We start from the raw sequence: 12,070 nt of genomic DNA, 5'->3' as shown, positions 1-12,070 counted from the left end.
ACCCCTACCCGGTTAACGGTAGTACTACTTACTAATACTACTAATATTTAGTTAGGTCGTTACTTAGTACTACTAACTAATTATATATATTATATATATATATAATAATATATATATATATATATATATATATATATATATATATACTACTATCCAGTTAGCTATTATTAGTTATTATAGGTACTTTTAATTATTGACTCAATTATCTATTTAAGTTAAAATAAATTAATCAATATAAGAATTGTTGCACGATTTTCTATGAAGCGATTTTTATCTCACCTCCCTCCTGCTTCGAGACATACGATTTTTCATGCGAACGATTTCATCTCCCAGGTTTTAGTCGTCACTCGTTAAAAATTTATTCGTTAAAAAACTTAACAATCAAATTTGCTAGTTATTTCTCCGCTTTATATGAAAGGTTGAAAAGTTGACTCCAGGCAGGTGGGAGATTTAGGGTGGACCGACTAGGCGAATACAACTTTCTACGTGAGACAAGGTCTATCCTACTTCCCTCCTGCTACGGGACGCACAACTTTTCACATGAAGCATAAAAAGAGTGAAGCCTCTATCTTCCCACAGAAATTATCACAGGATCCAAATGCACCGCATAATACTGTGATCCTTCTTTTGAGTCGGAAAACCGACACAGGAAATAGAAGAAGAAGCGTAGAAAGTCGTGCGCCCTTGTAATATGCGTTATTATATAAAAACAAAAATTATATAAGAAAATAACGTTTTCAAAAAAAATTTTTGTTTTTAAAACAGAAAATCTATTTTAAAGCAGAAAATTTTTGTTTTATACAATAATAAGAAAAGAGATGTTATTTTTTTAAACTTTTCTTAATAATTTTTTAACGAATAACGAACGACTAAAATCTGTTGGAGATTATTCACAATCAGGATCTTGACAACATATGTCAAAGTCATAGGGGGTCTTCTCTACTCGGTATATTTATCACATTTTTTATTATAATACATTTACAATTATTATATATTTTTGCACATTTTTATGTTTCAGAAAGAAGTTACTGCAATCATCGCATAGTAATTTTGTTCCGATCCACAAGGAAAGGTTGCAAACCAATCACCGAGACAATGTCGAAAACAACAGACTAGAAGATAATTCGCAAGATATTGTTCAACACATATTTGACGCACAAATTCCAAACGCTACTATTGAAACATTGATTAATGCAGTAAACGCTAATAAAACGTGTCAAAGTAAGGTTCAAGAGTATGATTTGATCAGAAAAAAATCGTCAGATGACACTAAAGAGGCACAAGATTTTAACCAAAAAGTAGTAACAAATATATCTCATATTGATGTTACATCAACAAGTTATAGAGATATTTTTGCAAAAAAATCTGCTATTGAAGCGTCACCTAACTTTTCCTCGTCGGAAGATGAATCGCTGAACAAACATATACAAAATGTTGTTCACGAATTTATAAACAAATCAGATACAACTGTGTCATTTCAATTGGAGGAACATTCAGACTCTAAAAGTAGTATCGATCCCTTGAAAGATGTTTTTAGAAGAGAACATAGGGAAAAGAAAGACTGTGAAATAAGGCAAGAATTTTTTCCAGTAAAAAGCAAACTATTAGACATGTCACGAGAAGATTCCTATAAATCTAAAACTGATAATATCTTTGAAAATAATATTAGCTCAAGCAACGCAATAATTTCAGAATCGAAAACATATGCAAAAGTAAAAGTAATTAATTTCGTAGGTAAGATTCAAAATGTGTCTGCTTCAGAAAAATCAGAAAAGTCGATTGAACATATCGATACATTGTTACATCAAACGCCCATAAAGGAAGATGTTAATGAAGCAAAAATGTATTTAGAAGCTAAAAATTCGCAAACAGAGAATCAACCTATTGAAACAGATACTAAAACAGTAATTAAAAGAAAGATACGTTCTGAAAGTTTAGATCGAAATATATCATTGATAAAGAAATCAAAGGAGAATGAAATGAATGTGTCACCAAAAAAAGTAGTAGCAGATAGTACTATCGGAACATCTCACTACGAAATGCTATCCGATAATGAATTAGTTCACACAGCAAATGAAAGAAATGAGGAGAATACGAAATGTATGATAAGAGAAAGAGGAAGTTCTAAATTCCTGAAGCGAATAAGGGAACGACATAGGAAAAAAATAATATGAAGGTTATGAAGATACGAGCAAAATTTCACGAATGTTTTCGAGGCAATTTCGATACCGACACAAGTGAAAGTGAAGAAGAACGCGAAATTCTGTTGAATTTAAAGAAAAATAAACAACAGTTTGATGATCCATTACATAATAATATAACAGAAGAAAAGGTAGAATGTATTTTTGAAAGAAATAAGTTAACACATGATTTATCGGCTAATAATTGGCAGAAAAATATAGGCAGCACAATATCAGATAAAATAAGATCCGACAACTTATACGATTCCACTCTATCCGACAAAGAATACGTTCTGCACAATACTGTAACAGAAAAACAGATAGAAGATAGTGCATCGTTAGATAAATATGCTATGTTAACTAACAATTCGCAGGAAAGTACAGAGAACATAAACTCAGATAATTTATGCGATTCTAGCACATGCGCCGAAAAATTTGATGTAAGCGATGCTACAACAGATGAAGAAATGATATCGATATGTAAACGCATAACTTCTGTTAATGCTTCACAGAAAAATATAGACAGCATATACTCTGATATTTCATGCGATTCCGATGCATGCACCAAAAAATATTCTCCGTCCAATGTTACAATAGACGAGGAAATAGAAGAAACATTGGTTTGTGAACATAACATGTCAGATAATAATTCTCAGGAAAACGTAAAGAATAAAAAGGACGTAATTTCGAATAAAGTAAAATTTAAGAATTCAAACAACTCCTCTACTTACAAAGAAAAGTATGTTGCGAAAGAAAAGAGCATACAAAATGGAGCAACAGTATGTAATTATGATATGTCAACTAATAATTCGCAAGAAAATATGGATGTATTGGCTGAAAGATCTGATAACTCAAGCGATTCTTCTAATTGTACCGAGAAGTATTGTGCTATTGTAACAAATGTTATTGTAACAAGAAAGGAAATAAAAAATAAAGCATTGACATGTACAAATGATACGTTAACTAATAATTCGCAGGAAAATATAGAGAACGCAATACTAGCTGAAGCAAAGTCTGATAATTTAGGGAATTCCATTGCAAGAACCAAAAAATGTGATATTACAATAAAAAAGAAGATAAATCATGATGAGTCAATTAATGAATCGATATGCATGTTACCTGATAATTCACAGAAAAATATAGAGAACGCAATATCGCTTGAAGTGATGGCCGATAATTCATACAATTCCACTGTAAATACCGGAAAATACATTAAACATAATACTATAACAGATGAAAAGAAAGATGGAGCATCATCAATACATAAACACAGCACATCTAATGATTCGCAAGAACATATAGAGAGTACAATACCGGCTGAAGTAAATTTTGATAATTCGTGCGTTTCCATTTCAAATATTGAAAAATATTCTACCCACAATATTATAACAGATGAAAAGACAGAAGAGGGAGCATCAACATATAAATGTGATACACCTGTTAATAATTCACAGGAAAATATAGAAAGTATAATACCGATTGAAGTACAATTCGATAATTCATGCGACTCTGAGTGCGAAATTCATTCCACTGTGAATGTCGAAAAGTGTGACTCTAAGCACGATACTGCAAAAGATAAAGTAAAAAATAGAACATCAATATGTAAGCGTAACATGTCAGATAATGAGTCAAAAAATATAGAAAATGTAGTCTCGGCAGAAAAAGAGAGCATACAAAATTCTTCGTCAACTGACACGGAAAACAATAGTAAATGTGATATTAGCGTGAAACATAATATACCGTCCATGATTGAAATAAATTTAGATGAAAATATGAGTATAGAAAATATATATTTAAATAAAAATATAAAGAAGAAAGCAGATACCACTTACAAGGAAGCGGAAGAGGTAAGTGTACAAAATCTGCAAAAAAATCAAGAAATGCGCAATGTCGAAAGTATTGATTTAGCGCAACACAAAAATATGCAAAAAAATGCAACGTCAAATTTGGAATTACTAATCATGTCTACATTTGAATCAACATCATACAATGTTAGCAAAAAAGACAACCATGACATGTTAGAAAAAAATGTCGAAAATTTATTATTATCAAGTAACGATAACATGGAGAAAGACGAAAAAACAATTGATCAATTTTCAATGATAACATCAAACTCAAAAAAAAATTCTTCGGAAGAAAAAAGTAACGATTCTTTTTCCATATTACCGTCAAATTCATCTAGCAAATTAAATTATAGTGACAATTGCTCATTAGACATTCACTTAACAGATGATGATAACAGTAGTGATATTGAAGTAGAAATAAAAATAAAACCTAAATTGAAATCTCGAGTATCACGGAAATTTTCATTAAAAGCACCTTGGTCTGCAGTAAATACATGTATCAAAAACTTACACACACTTAAGGATAATCCGAGCTTTCTTAATGAACTTTTGCAAATGGATCATAGAACATCTGAAAAGTTTAATCGCAAGGTCACAAATACAAAAGAAAAGAAAGACGGTACGTCATTAGATAATGTTACTGCCGAGACTGACGAAATCATATGTAATTCTAATCCTATTACTAAAGATGATGAAAATCATTCTCAACAACGAAATTCTCAAGACCGTCCAATTTTAAACGAAGATAAAAATATGATAGCTTATGATGACAAAAAAGAAAAAGATGAATGCACTCAATCTCTCATACAAACGACTCCAATAACTGAAAATAATCCTGACTCAAGTAGGCTTACGTGTGATATATCCAATTTGGAAAAACAATCACAAAAGGTTATCGCAAACGATAAACAGAAAAACAACGAAGAACAAAATTTTCAAGATAAAATAATTTTAGAGGGAACTAAAAATGTGATAGAGCATAATCAGGTTAAAGAAGTTGAAATGTCTGTCGAGAGAAAGACACCGCTGATAACGACTGAAAATAGTTTTGAATCAATTAAAGCTGCATACGATACGCCTGATGTAGCAGAACAATTACCACAAACTTCCTCAAATATGACACATAAGAAAGTACGAGTCCGTTCTATTGCGGAACTTAGTTATCAATGTATCGAGAAATCTGTGAATCTGACTGCATCGATTCCAAGGAATGCATGCCCAGCATTCTGCCAGTCAGTATCTCAATCGACAACTGTTCATTCAATATCTTCTCAATTAACACCTCAATCAACATCTCAATCAACATCTTCTCAATTAGCACCTCAATCAACATCTTTTCAATCAGCACCTCAATCAGTGTTTTTTCAATCAGCACCTTCTCAATCGATAGCTTTTCAACCAATACTTTCTCAATCAACATGTCCTCAATTAGGACCTCCTCGATTTACATTTCCTCAATCAACATCTCAGTCAGTATCCAAACGGCTGTCGCCATCATATAACACCACTCTTAAACATATATACCTCTCACCTAATACAAGTTCCGCGGTTGCACCGGTTGAAGTTAATACTCCAAATAATAACAATCTCAGAAATTTAATACAGATTACAATCAAAAATATCTGCACCAATGTTGGATATTGTCGCAATCTTGATCAATATAATCATGTAAGAATAAATTTTCCTGAAGATTATGTACAAAGATTATCTATAACTATGCAACAAATAAGTCAAGATTTAGAAAACTTGAAAATGTGGTTGTATATGAAGGATATTGACAGCACGCTGATTTATGTTAATTTTTATATGCCAAAAAATCATCCAGTGACAGTTCCGGAATTGAAAAAATATGTGCAAATTTGTTATAATTACTTACACATCTCACAGCAAAATTATGCAAACTCGTCACAATATCCGAATATTAACAGATTATTCAAATCTACTTCAAATGCATCAATATCGAATGTTAACGCGCAACAATTTTCGAAAAATGCTTCATTTTCAGATACAAGAATGTTAAATCGTGACACATTTGTGCAATCTTCAACAATGCCATGTCCGGCACCGATGACCTCAAACATTAACCAGCAGCAATTGGTCAGAAATTCGGCTAATTCTACACAAGTACCACACTCGAAACCTAATCACTCTAAACCTAAGCCAAATATTCATCAATCATATATGTCTTATGTACCATTAACAACACAGTCACGTATGCCGAACGCTAGTCAACAACAATCTTTAGAAAATGCGAATCAACCGATACAAGGCCGATATATGCCAGCAAATATATTGAATGCTGGCGTTCAACAGGATTTTTTAATTGTGAATAACATTTCATCGAATAATATGCGCTCACGTGAACCAATAAATCAAGGAAACGCAAACGTGTCTCCTACAACTAATATGAGACAATTACACACCTTGCAACAAAATACGATTAACAATACTGCAACCGCATCTGCTACTAATAATGTGCAACAGAAACAAATGTATCTTCAAACATCGCAAATAAACTCAAGAACAGCAGTTTATTCATCGTCTATGACAAATCAAAATAATTCTCTTGGAATACGCCAGATTGTGCCAGGCTGTAACAATGTCAACTTATCTGGATCTTTTATGATAAATCCTGATACTTCAAGAATCAACGCTGCAATGGAAAATGCTAGACATGGAAGCACTAATGTGAATCGGCAGCAAGCAAGCTGCAGTCCACAAGTATCTCAAATATCTTCAGAAAAAACGCAATATTTGCCGCAATACAATCCAAACCAAACTTATCTTATTGTATCTCAATCTTCCACACATTCCAACATACAAACGCATCCCGTTCAAAATACTTTGCCAAATCAAAACGTATGGCAGATGCAGCAGCAGCAATTGACGGTAAATCAAGGGAATACAAATATGCCTCCTACAACTAACAGGAAACAGCCATACATCATAAGAAATGTAATTAGCAATACTACAACCGAAAAAAAAAGCCAAAGATACATCTTGCCCAAAGATACATCCACATATCCAATTGATCTATCGATTAATGATCTCCCGCAGAATGTACAACAAAACATGTCGCAGCAGAAATTGCCAGTAAATCAAGGGAATGTAAACATATCTCCTACAATCAATACGAAACAATCACACATTATATCAAAAAATCCAATTAACAATACAACCGTAACAAGCCAGTATGTAATATCCAAAGATACATCTATATATCCAATTAATCTATCAATTAACAATACATTGCAAGAGAACGTGCTGAATAAAGAAGAGATGACCGAGTCACAAAATACAAATGGCATGCAAAAGAAGGCACAATCTATGAATCTGCAACAAGATACACATCAAGAAATTCTGAGCGCATGCAACAAATTGCAAAATGTTGACACTGTTTCGGAAAATACAAAATCTTCTACACAAAAATTGAGTGTCTTACAAAGTATGATGTTTACAATATCTCCAAATAAAAATGATGCAGTGTTATTTTTGTCCGCAATCGAACGAAAAAAGCAAAGAAACAAAGTTACGTTCTCTAATAATCTGGCGATTCTAACAGACATTCAGAAAATCCTATTGCGTGATCAAATAAAATCATATTTTATTATGTGGGACGAACTGAAAAATTTGCTTAGCAAGCAAGAATTCGAACGAGTACATAATGAGAGAATAATACTGTTTTACTCGTACGTGAATTTAGATGATTACATAAAGAGTATAATAAACGAATCACAGACCGTTCAAAAATCCGTTGAAAAAAGTTTACAAGATAATACGTCACAAAACAAGTCAACATTACAAGAAGATACAATACAAACATCCGTAGACAAGTTAACGAAGATTCAACTTAATCAAGACAATGAAAATAGTTTAGAATGTAATAGAATTTCAGAAAAGCAATCAGAACAAAGTATTGATTCGAATATTTCAAAGAGTCCAAAATCTACGGCGACAAAGAGTAATTTAGAAGCGTCAAATGAAGAGTCACCTTGTACGTCTGTGATAACTAAGGAATTCCTTCCAAAAAACACAAGATTACAAGAAGAACAAGAGAATAATACATTAAAGAAGCAATCCCAAAAGAATTCATTGATTGATACGGAAAAAGAACCTCGGAGTACAGAAACATTGTCGCCAGAAGAGAAGTTGATCACAGAAGTGTCTGCCAAGAATTTGAAAACGAAAACGCAAGATAATGTGAAAATTGACGAGTCTCTGAAAGTGACAAGTTCATATGACCCCTCCTTTAAACAAAATCTACTGTTTAATTTATTACAGGATGTGCCAACTGAGAACATAGAAGATCAATTAGAAATTATGATTAATAATATAAATAAGAGATTTAGTAATGTAGAAATGGAAAGCGTACGCGAAACTTCTGACATTGTAACATTAAACAATAGCAAACAAAATGATGCGATATCACAAGCTCAGTATAACATGGAAGACCAAAATAAAATAATATATAATACCAATAATGAAATATCCAGTAAAAATTTACGAGATGGATTGCGTGATGACGTCAAAGCGAATACTGAAATATTAAATTCCACAAAGATACAGTTTGATTCATTGAATATATTGCATATTTCAGAATCGTTCCCATCAAACAACATACAGGAATCGATATCTCCGAGAAAATATCTCGGAAAGAAACGTGAATCTACTGAAATATCAGAGCCACATATCACAGATGAGGAACACGCCGAAGCAACATCAGAATTTTGTTTAAACATACAGCAACAAGATCTTACGAATGAACAAAGTAATGATTCTACTGAAACGTTTGAAAGTTTCGGGAAACTGTATATTGACGAAAATGTGGAGATGCAAACCCAGTGTGATAAGATGTCGTTTTTTGAAGAAGATAACTTAAAATCACAAGATTCAATAGAACTACTTGATATGATAAGCTGCGATTCTACGAAAGTATCATTTTCTTTTCTCAAAAACATTGCTAAGGCTGATCAAGAGACATATCAAGATTTCAAAACTGAAGCGCAAGACATTGAGGAACTCGATGAACACCAGTCGTTAGAAATAGAGAAGATACAGGATGTATCATTGAAGTTTGAAGATGAATGCAATATGAGAGAAAGTGTGATACAATCGACCAATATCATAAAAAGACATGAAGATACAAAAGAAAATGAGTTATTATTAACAGAGGAGATCGAGTTTCAAAAAATGTTATCAAATCATGAAGTTTCAAAAGATATATTGCATGTCGAAGAGAGCATGACAGAATCGATCTGTTTAAAATATCCTGAAGATATAAAAAAGAAAAAGAGGGAAATAAATGCTCAAAAGCTTCTTGAAGATATAGAAGAGGAAAACATGGAAATAAACATTCAAAAGTTTCCTGAAGATATAGAAGAGGAAAAGATGGAATTAAACGCTCAAAAGCTTCCTGAAGATATAGAAAAGGAAAAGATGGAAATAAACACTCAAAAGCTTCCTGAAGATATAGAAGAGGAAATAGATACTTACACTATTATTAAAATGGACAACAAAAATAATGAGCAATCACTATTAAAAATAGAGGAGGTCGGGTTTCAGAAAATGTCATCAAAATTTAGAGACCTGGAAGATATATCAAGTATCGAAGACAACTCAACAGAGTCGGTTTATTTTCAACTTCCTGAAGCTATAGAAGAGGAAATAAATATAGACACTCAAGAGTTTAAATATATAGAAAAGAAAAAGGATACTCACAGTGGTATTAAAGCAATCAATGAACAGCTCAAGCATGTATCCGAACAAAAAAAATCACGTACTTGTGCACTTAGTTCCTTTCAAAGAGACGATTTTCTCGATGTAAATGAAAAAGAAGTTTCCGCTAAAACTGATTTTCTTGATGCTGATGATATCGAATATATTTCCCTGAAAAGCGACGACTCCAATAGCATGCCGAGTATCTTGAACATTAGGAGTATATCGCCATCATCATTCGAGAAAATGAAAAATATAAATGCATTTCTTGAAAATAACTCAGAATCATTGACTAAAAATGATGAAAATTCGTTGGATATAAATGACAATTTGGGAATTTCGGATGAGATAGACGATAGGCTTTGTTTACGATGCAAACGCAAAAGTATGGTATACTGTCAGGCTTGCTTGGAAGCTCATTATTGTTCCAAACGTTGTTCGTCTTTGCATTGGAATGCGGAACACTACAAACAATGCAAGGGTCGTAATTCGATTATCTGTATCGATGTAGTATAAAACTATATATATTTGTATCTTAAAATACTCCATACAATAATCTTCTGCTAACATATTGTTAGCATCAAAACATGTCTCAATTAAACAGTATTCATTGTTACATGTATTTAAAATTAAAACTATATTGACGTGTTATTTTCGTAACAAAACTTTTCTATTAGTTATAAGATATATATATAATAAGGTAAACGTCCAATGACATACCGGATATGTATCTTTGTCCAGACACAAAATTTAATCTCAAATGTTTTTTTTTAAATATAATTTAATTGTAATATTAAATTTTTAATTGTAATTATATAATATTATAATTTAATTGTAATTTTTTAATATAACTAAATTATAATAAAAAAAAGGGCATTTGAGATTAATAATAATTATGTGTAAGTGTTTGGACGTAGATACATGTTCAGTCATTTTTTTTGAGGAGGGGGGGGGAGGACGTTTATCTTAATTAGTGTTAATATTTTACGTTTCTTTACTGATAATAGAAAAAAAAATAATAGTGAAAAAGTTGAAGAGCGTAATCGTATTTAACTTTTTGTGAAATGTTATTTTTTTCACAACTATACCGGTAACATTTGTAATTGCAACTATGCAATCGTGTGATGTGCAATTGTTCGATCTTACATAAATTTAACTGGCGATATATATATATATATATAATTATATACATTCACACACACACATACACACACACACACACACGCGCGCGCGCGCGCGTGTGTGTGGGAGGATACATATATGTATGTCTTCAATATTGCATTCGTGCAAAAGATGACATAGGAAATTAAAAGTTTTCAATTTTTTCTCTAATATTTTTTTAATAGTCAACTGTAAAAGACACGTTCCTTGTTAAAATTGTATTATCTATATATAAGTGTAAGAAATAATATATAAACAACACAAGGTATTAATTTAATTAGTAATTTTAATTAATTAATTATATAATTTGTACGTCTAAATAGTTAATAGCTTACATCAAGTCAATTACATTTCCTGCTCAGTTTAAATTAGTTGATATATTTAAGTTTTTGATATTCTTATACCAGATTTGACAATACTATCTACGATTTGAAAAACACTTGTCAATTAATTAAATATTGCGATGTGATAATATATTTGTCGTAACTAAAGCTTTAGATATACCAAAATAGCGCATTCCTTTTATCTGATCCAAAATTCTGGCAACCTTCCTATTGACTATTTCGATTGTCATTTTGATTTAATTATCTGTAGACCAAGCGCTTAGTGTTTTTACCTATTGGTATAGGGATCATGTTCATATATTACTACAGTTGACTGCAAGTACTGAAAATCTATAGTTCCCATTACTATACTGTATTGACAACTGGTAATATACGAATATGGCCTGTATGGTTAGTAAGTCTAAAATGGAAGACTATGCACTACTTTGATATATTTAGAGTTTTAGTCATAACTACATTCGTTACATGTGAAATATTATATCAAAGTGTAAAAGAAATATATCATGGAAGAATTGTATTTTAATAAAGATAAACGAAGTCATATTTAATTGATGCTTATTATTTTTAAATCATATTAGGTGTAGTAAAAAGAAATCCATTATTTTTCCATTCAATTTCATGCAAAAATAATGGATTTCTTTTTACTACACCTAATATTTGAGAACTCTAGATTTTTTAATTGATATAAATGATATAAATATTTAGACATAAAATTAATAAAAATAGAATTATTTTTCCTTCATTGCAGATCTTTGATTAATTAAAGTTTAATATAGTTTATAATATTAAATATTTTGGTAAAACGTCATATAGACTTATAAATTCA

General features: G+C 31.3%; 1 protein-coding gene across 1 annotated transcript in view; it reads left to right on the top strand.

Annotated features, from left to right (window-relative positions):
* Window positions 1-10,255, top strand: part of LOC105624426 — a 26,626-nt gene extending 16,371 nt beyond the window's left edge. The window contains exons 3-5 of the mRNA XM_012205791.1: window positions 1,019-2,085; window positions 2,157-9,281; window positions 9,348-10,255. Coding sequence (XP_012061181.1) covers window positions 1,019-2,085; window positions 2,157-9,281; window positions 9,348-10,255 — 9,100 coding nt within the window. The remainder of the gene's footprint in view (window positions 1-1,018; window positions 2,086-2,156; window positions 9,282-9,347) is intronic.
* Window positions 10,256-12,070: the final 1,815 nt, after the last annotated feature.

This window comes from Atta cephalotes (assembly GCF_000143395.1).
Source record: "Atta cephalotes unplaced genomic scaffold scaffold00077, whole genome shotgun sequence".
NCBI lineage: Eukaryota > Metazoa > Arthropoda > Insecta > Hymenoptera > Formicidae > Atta > Atta cephalotes.
This window is presented reverse-complemented; position numbering and strand designations above follow the sequence as displayed.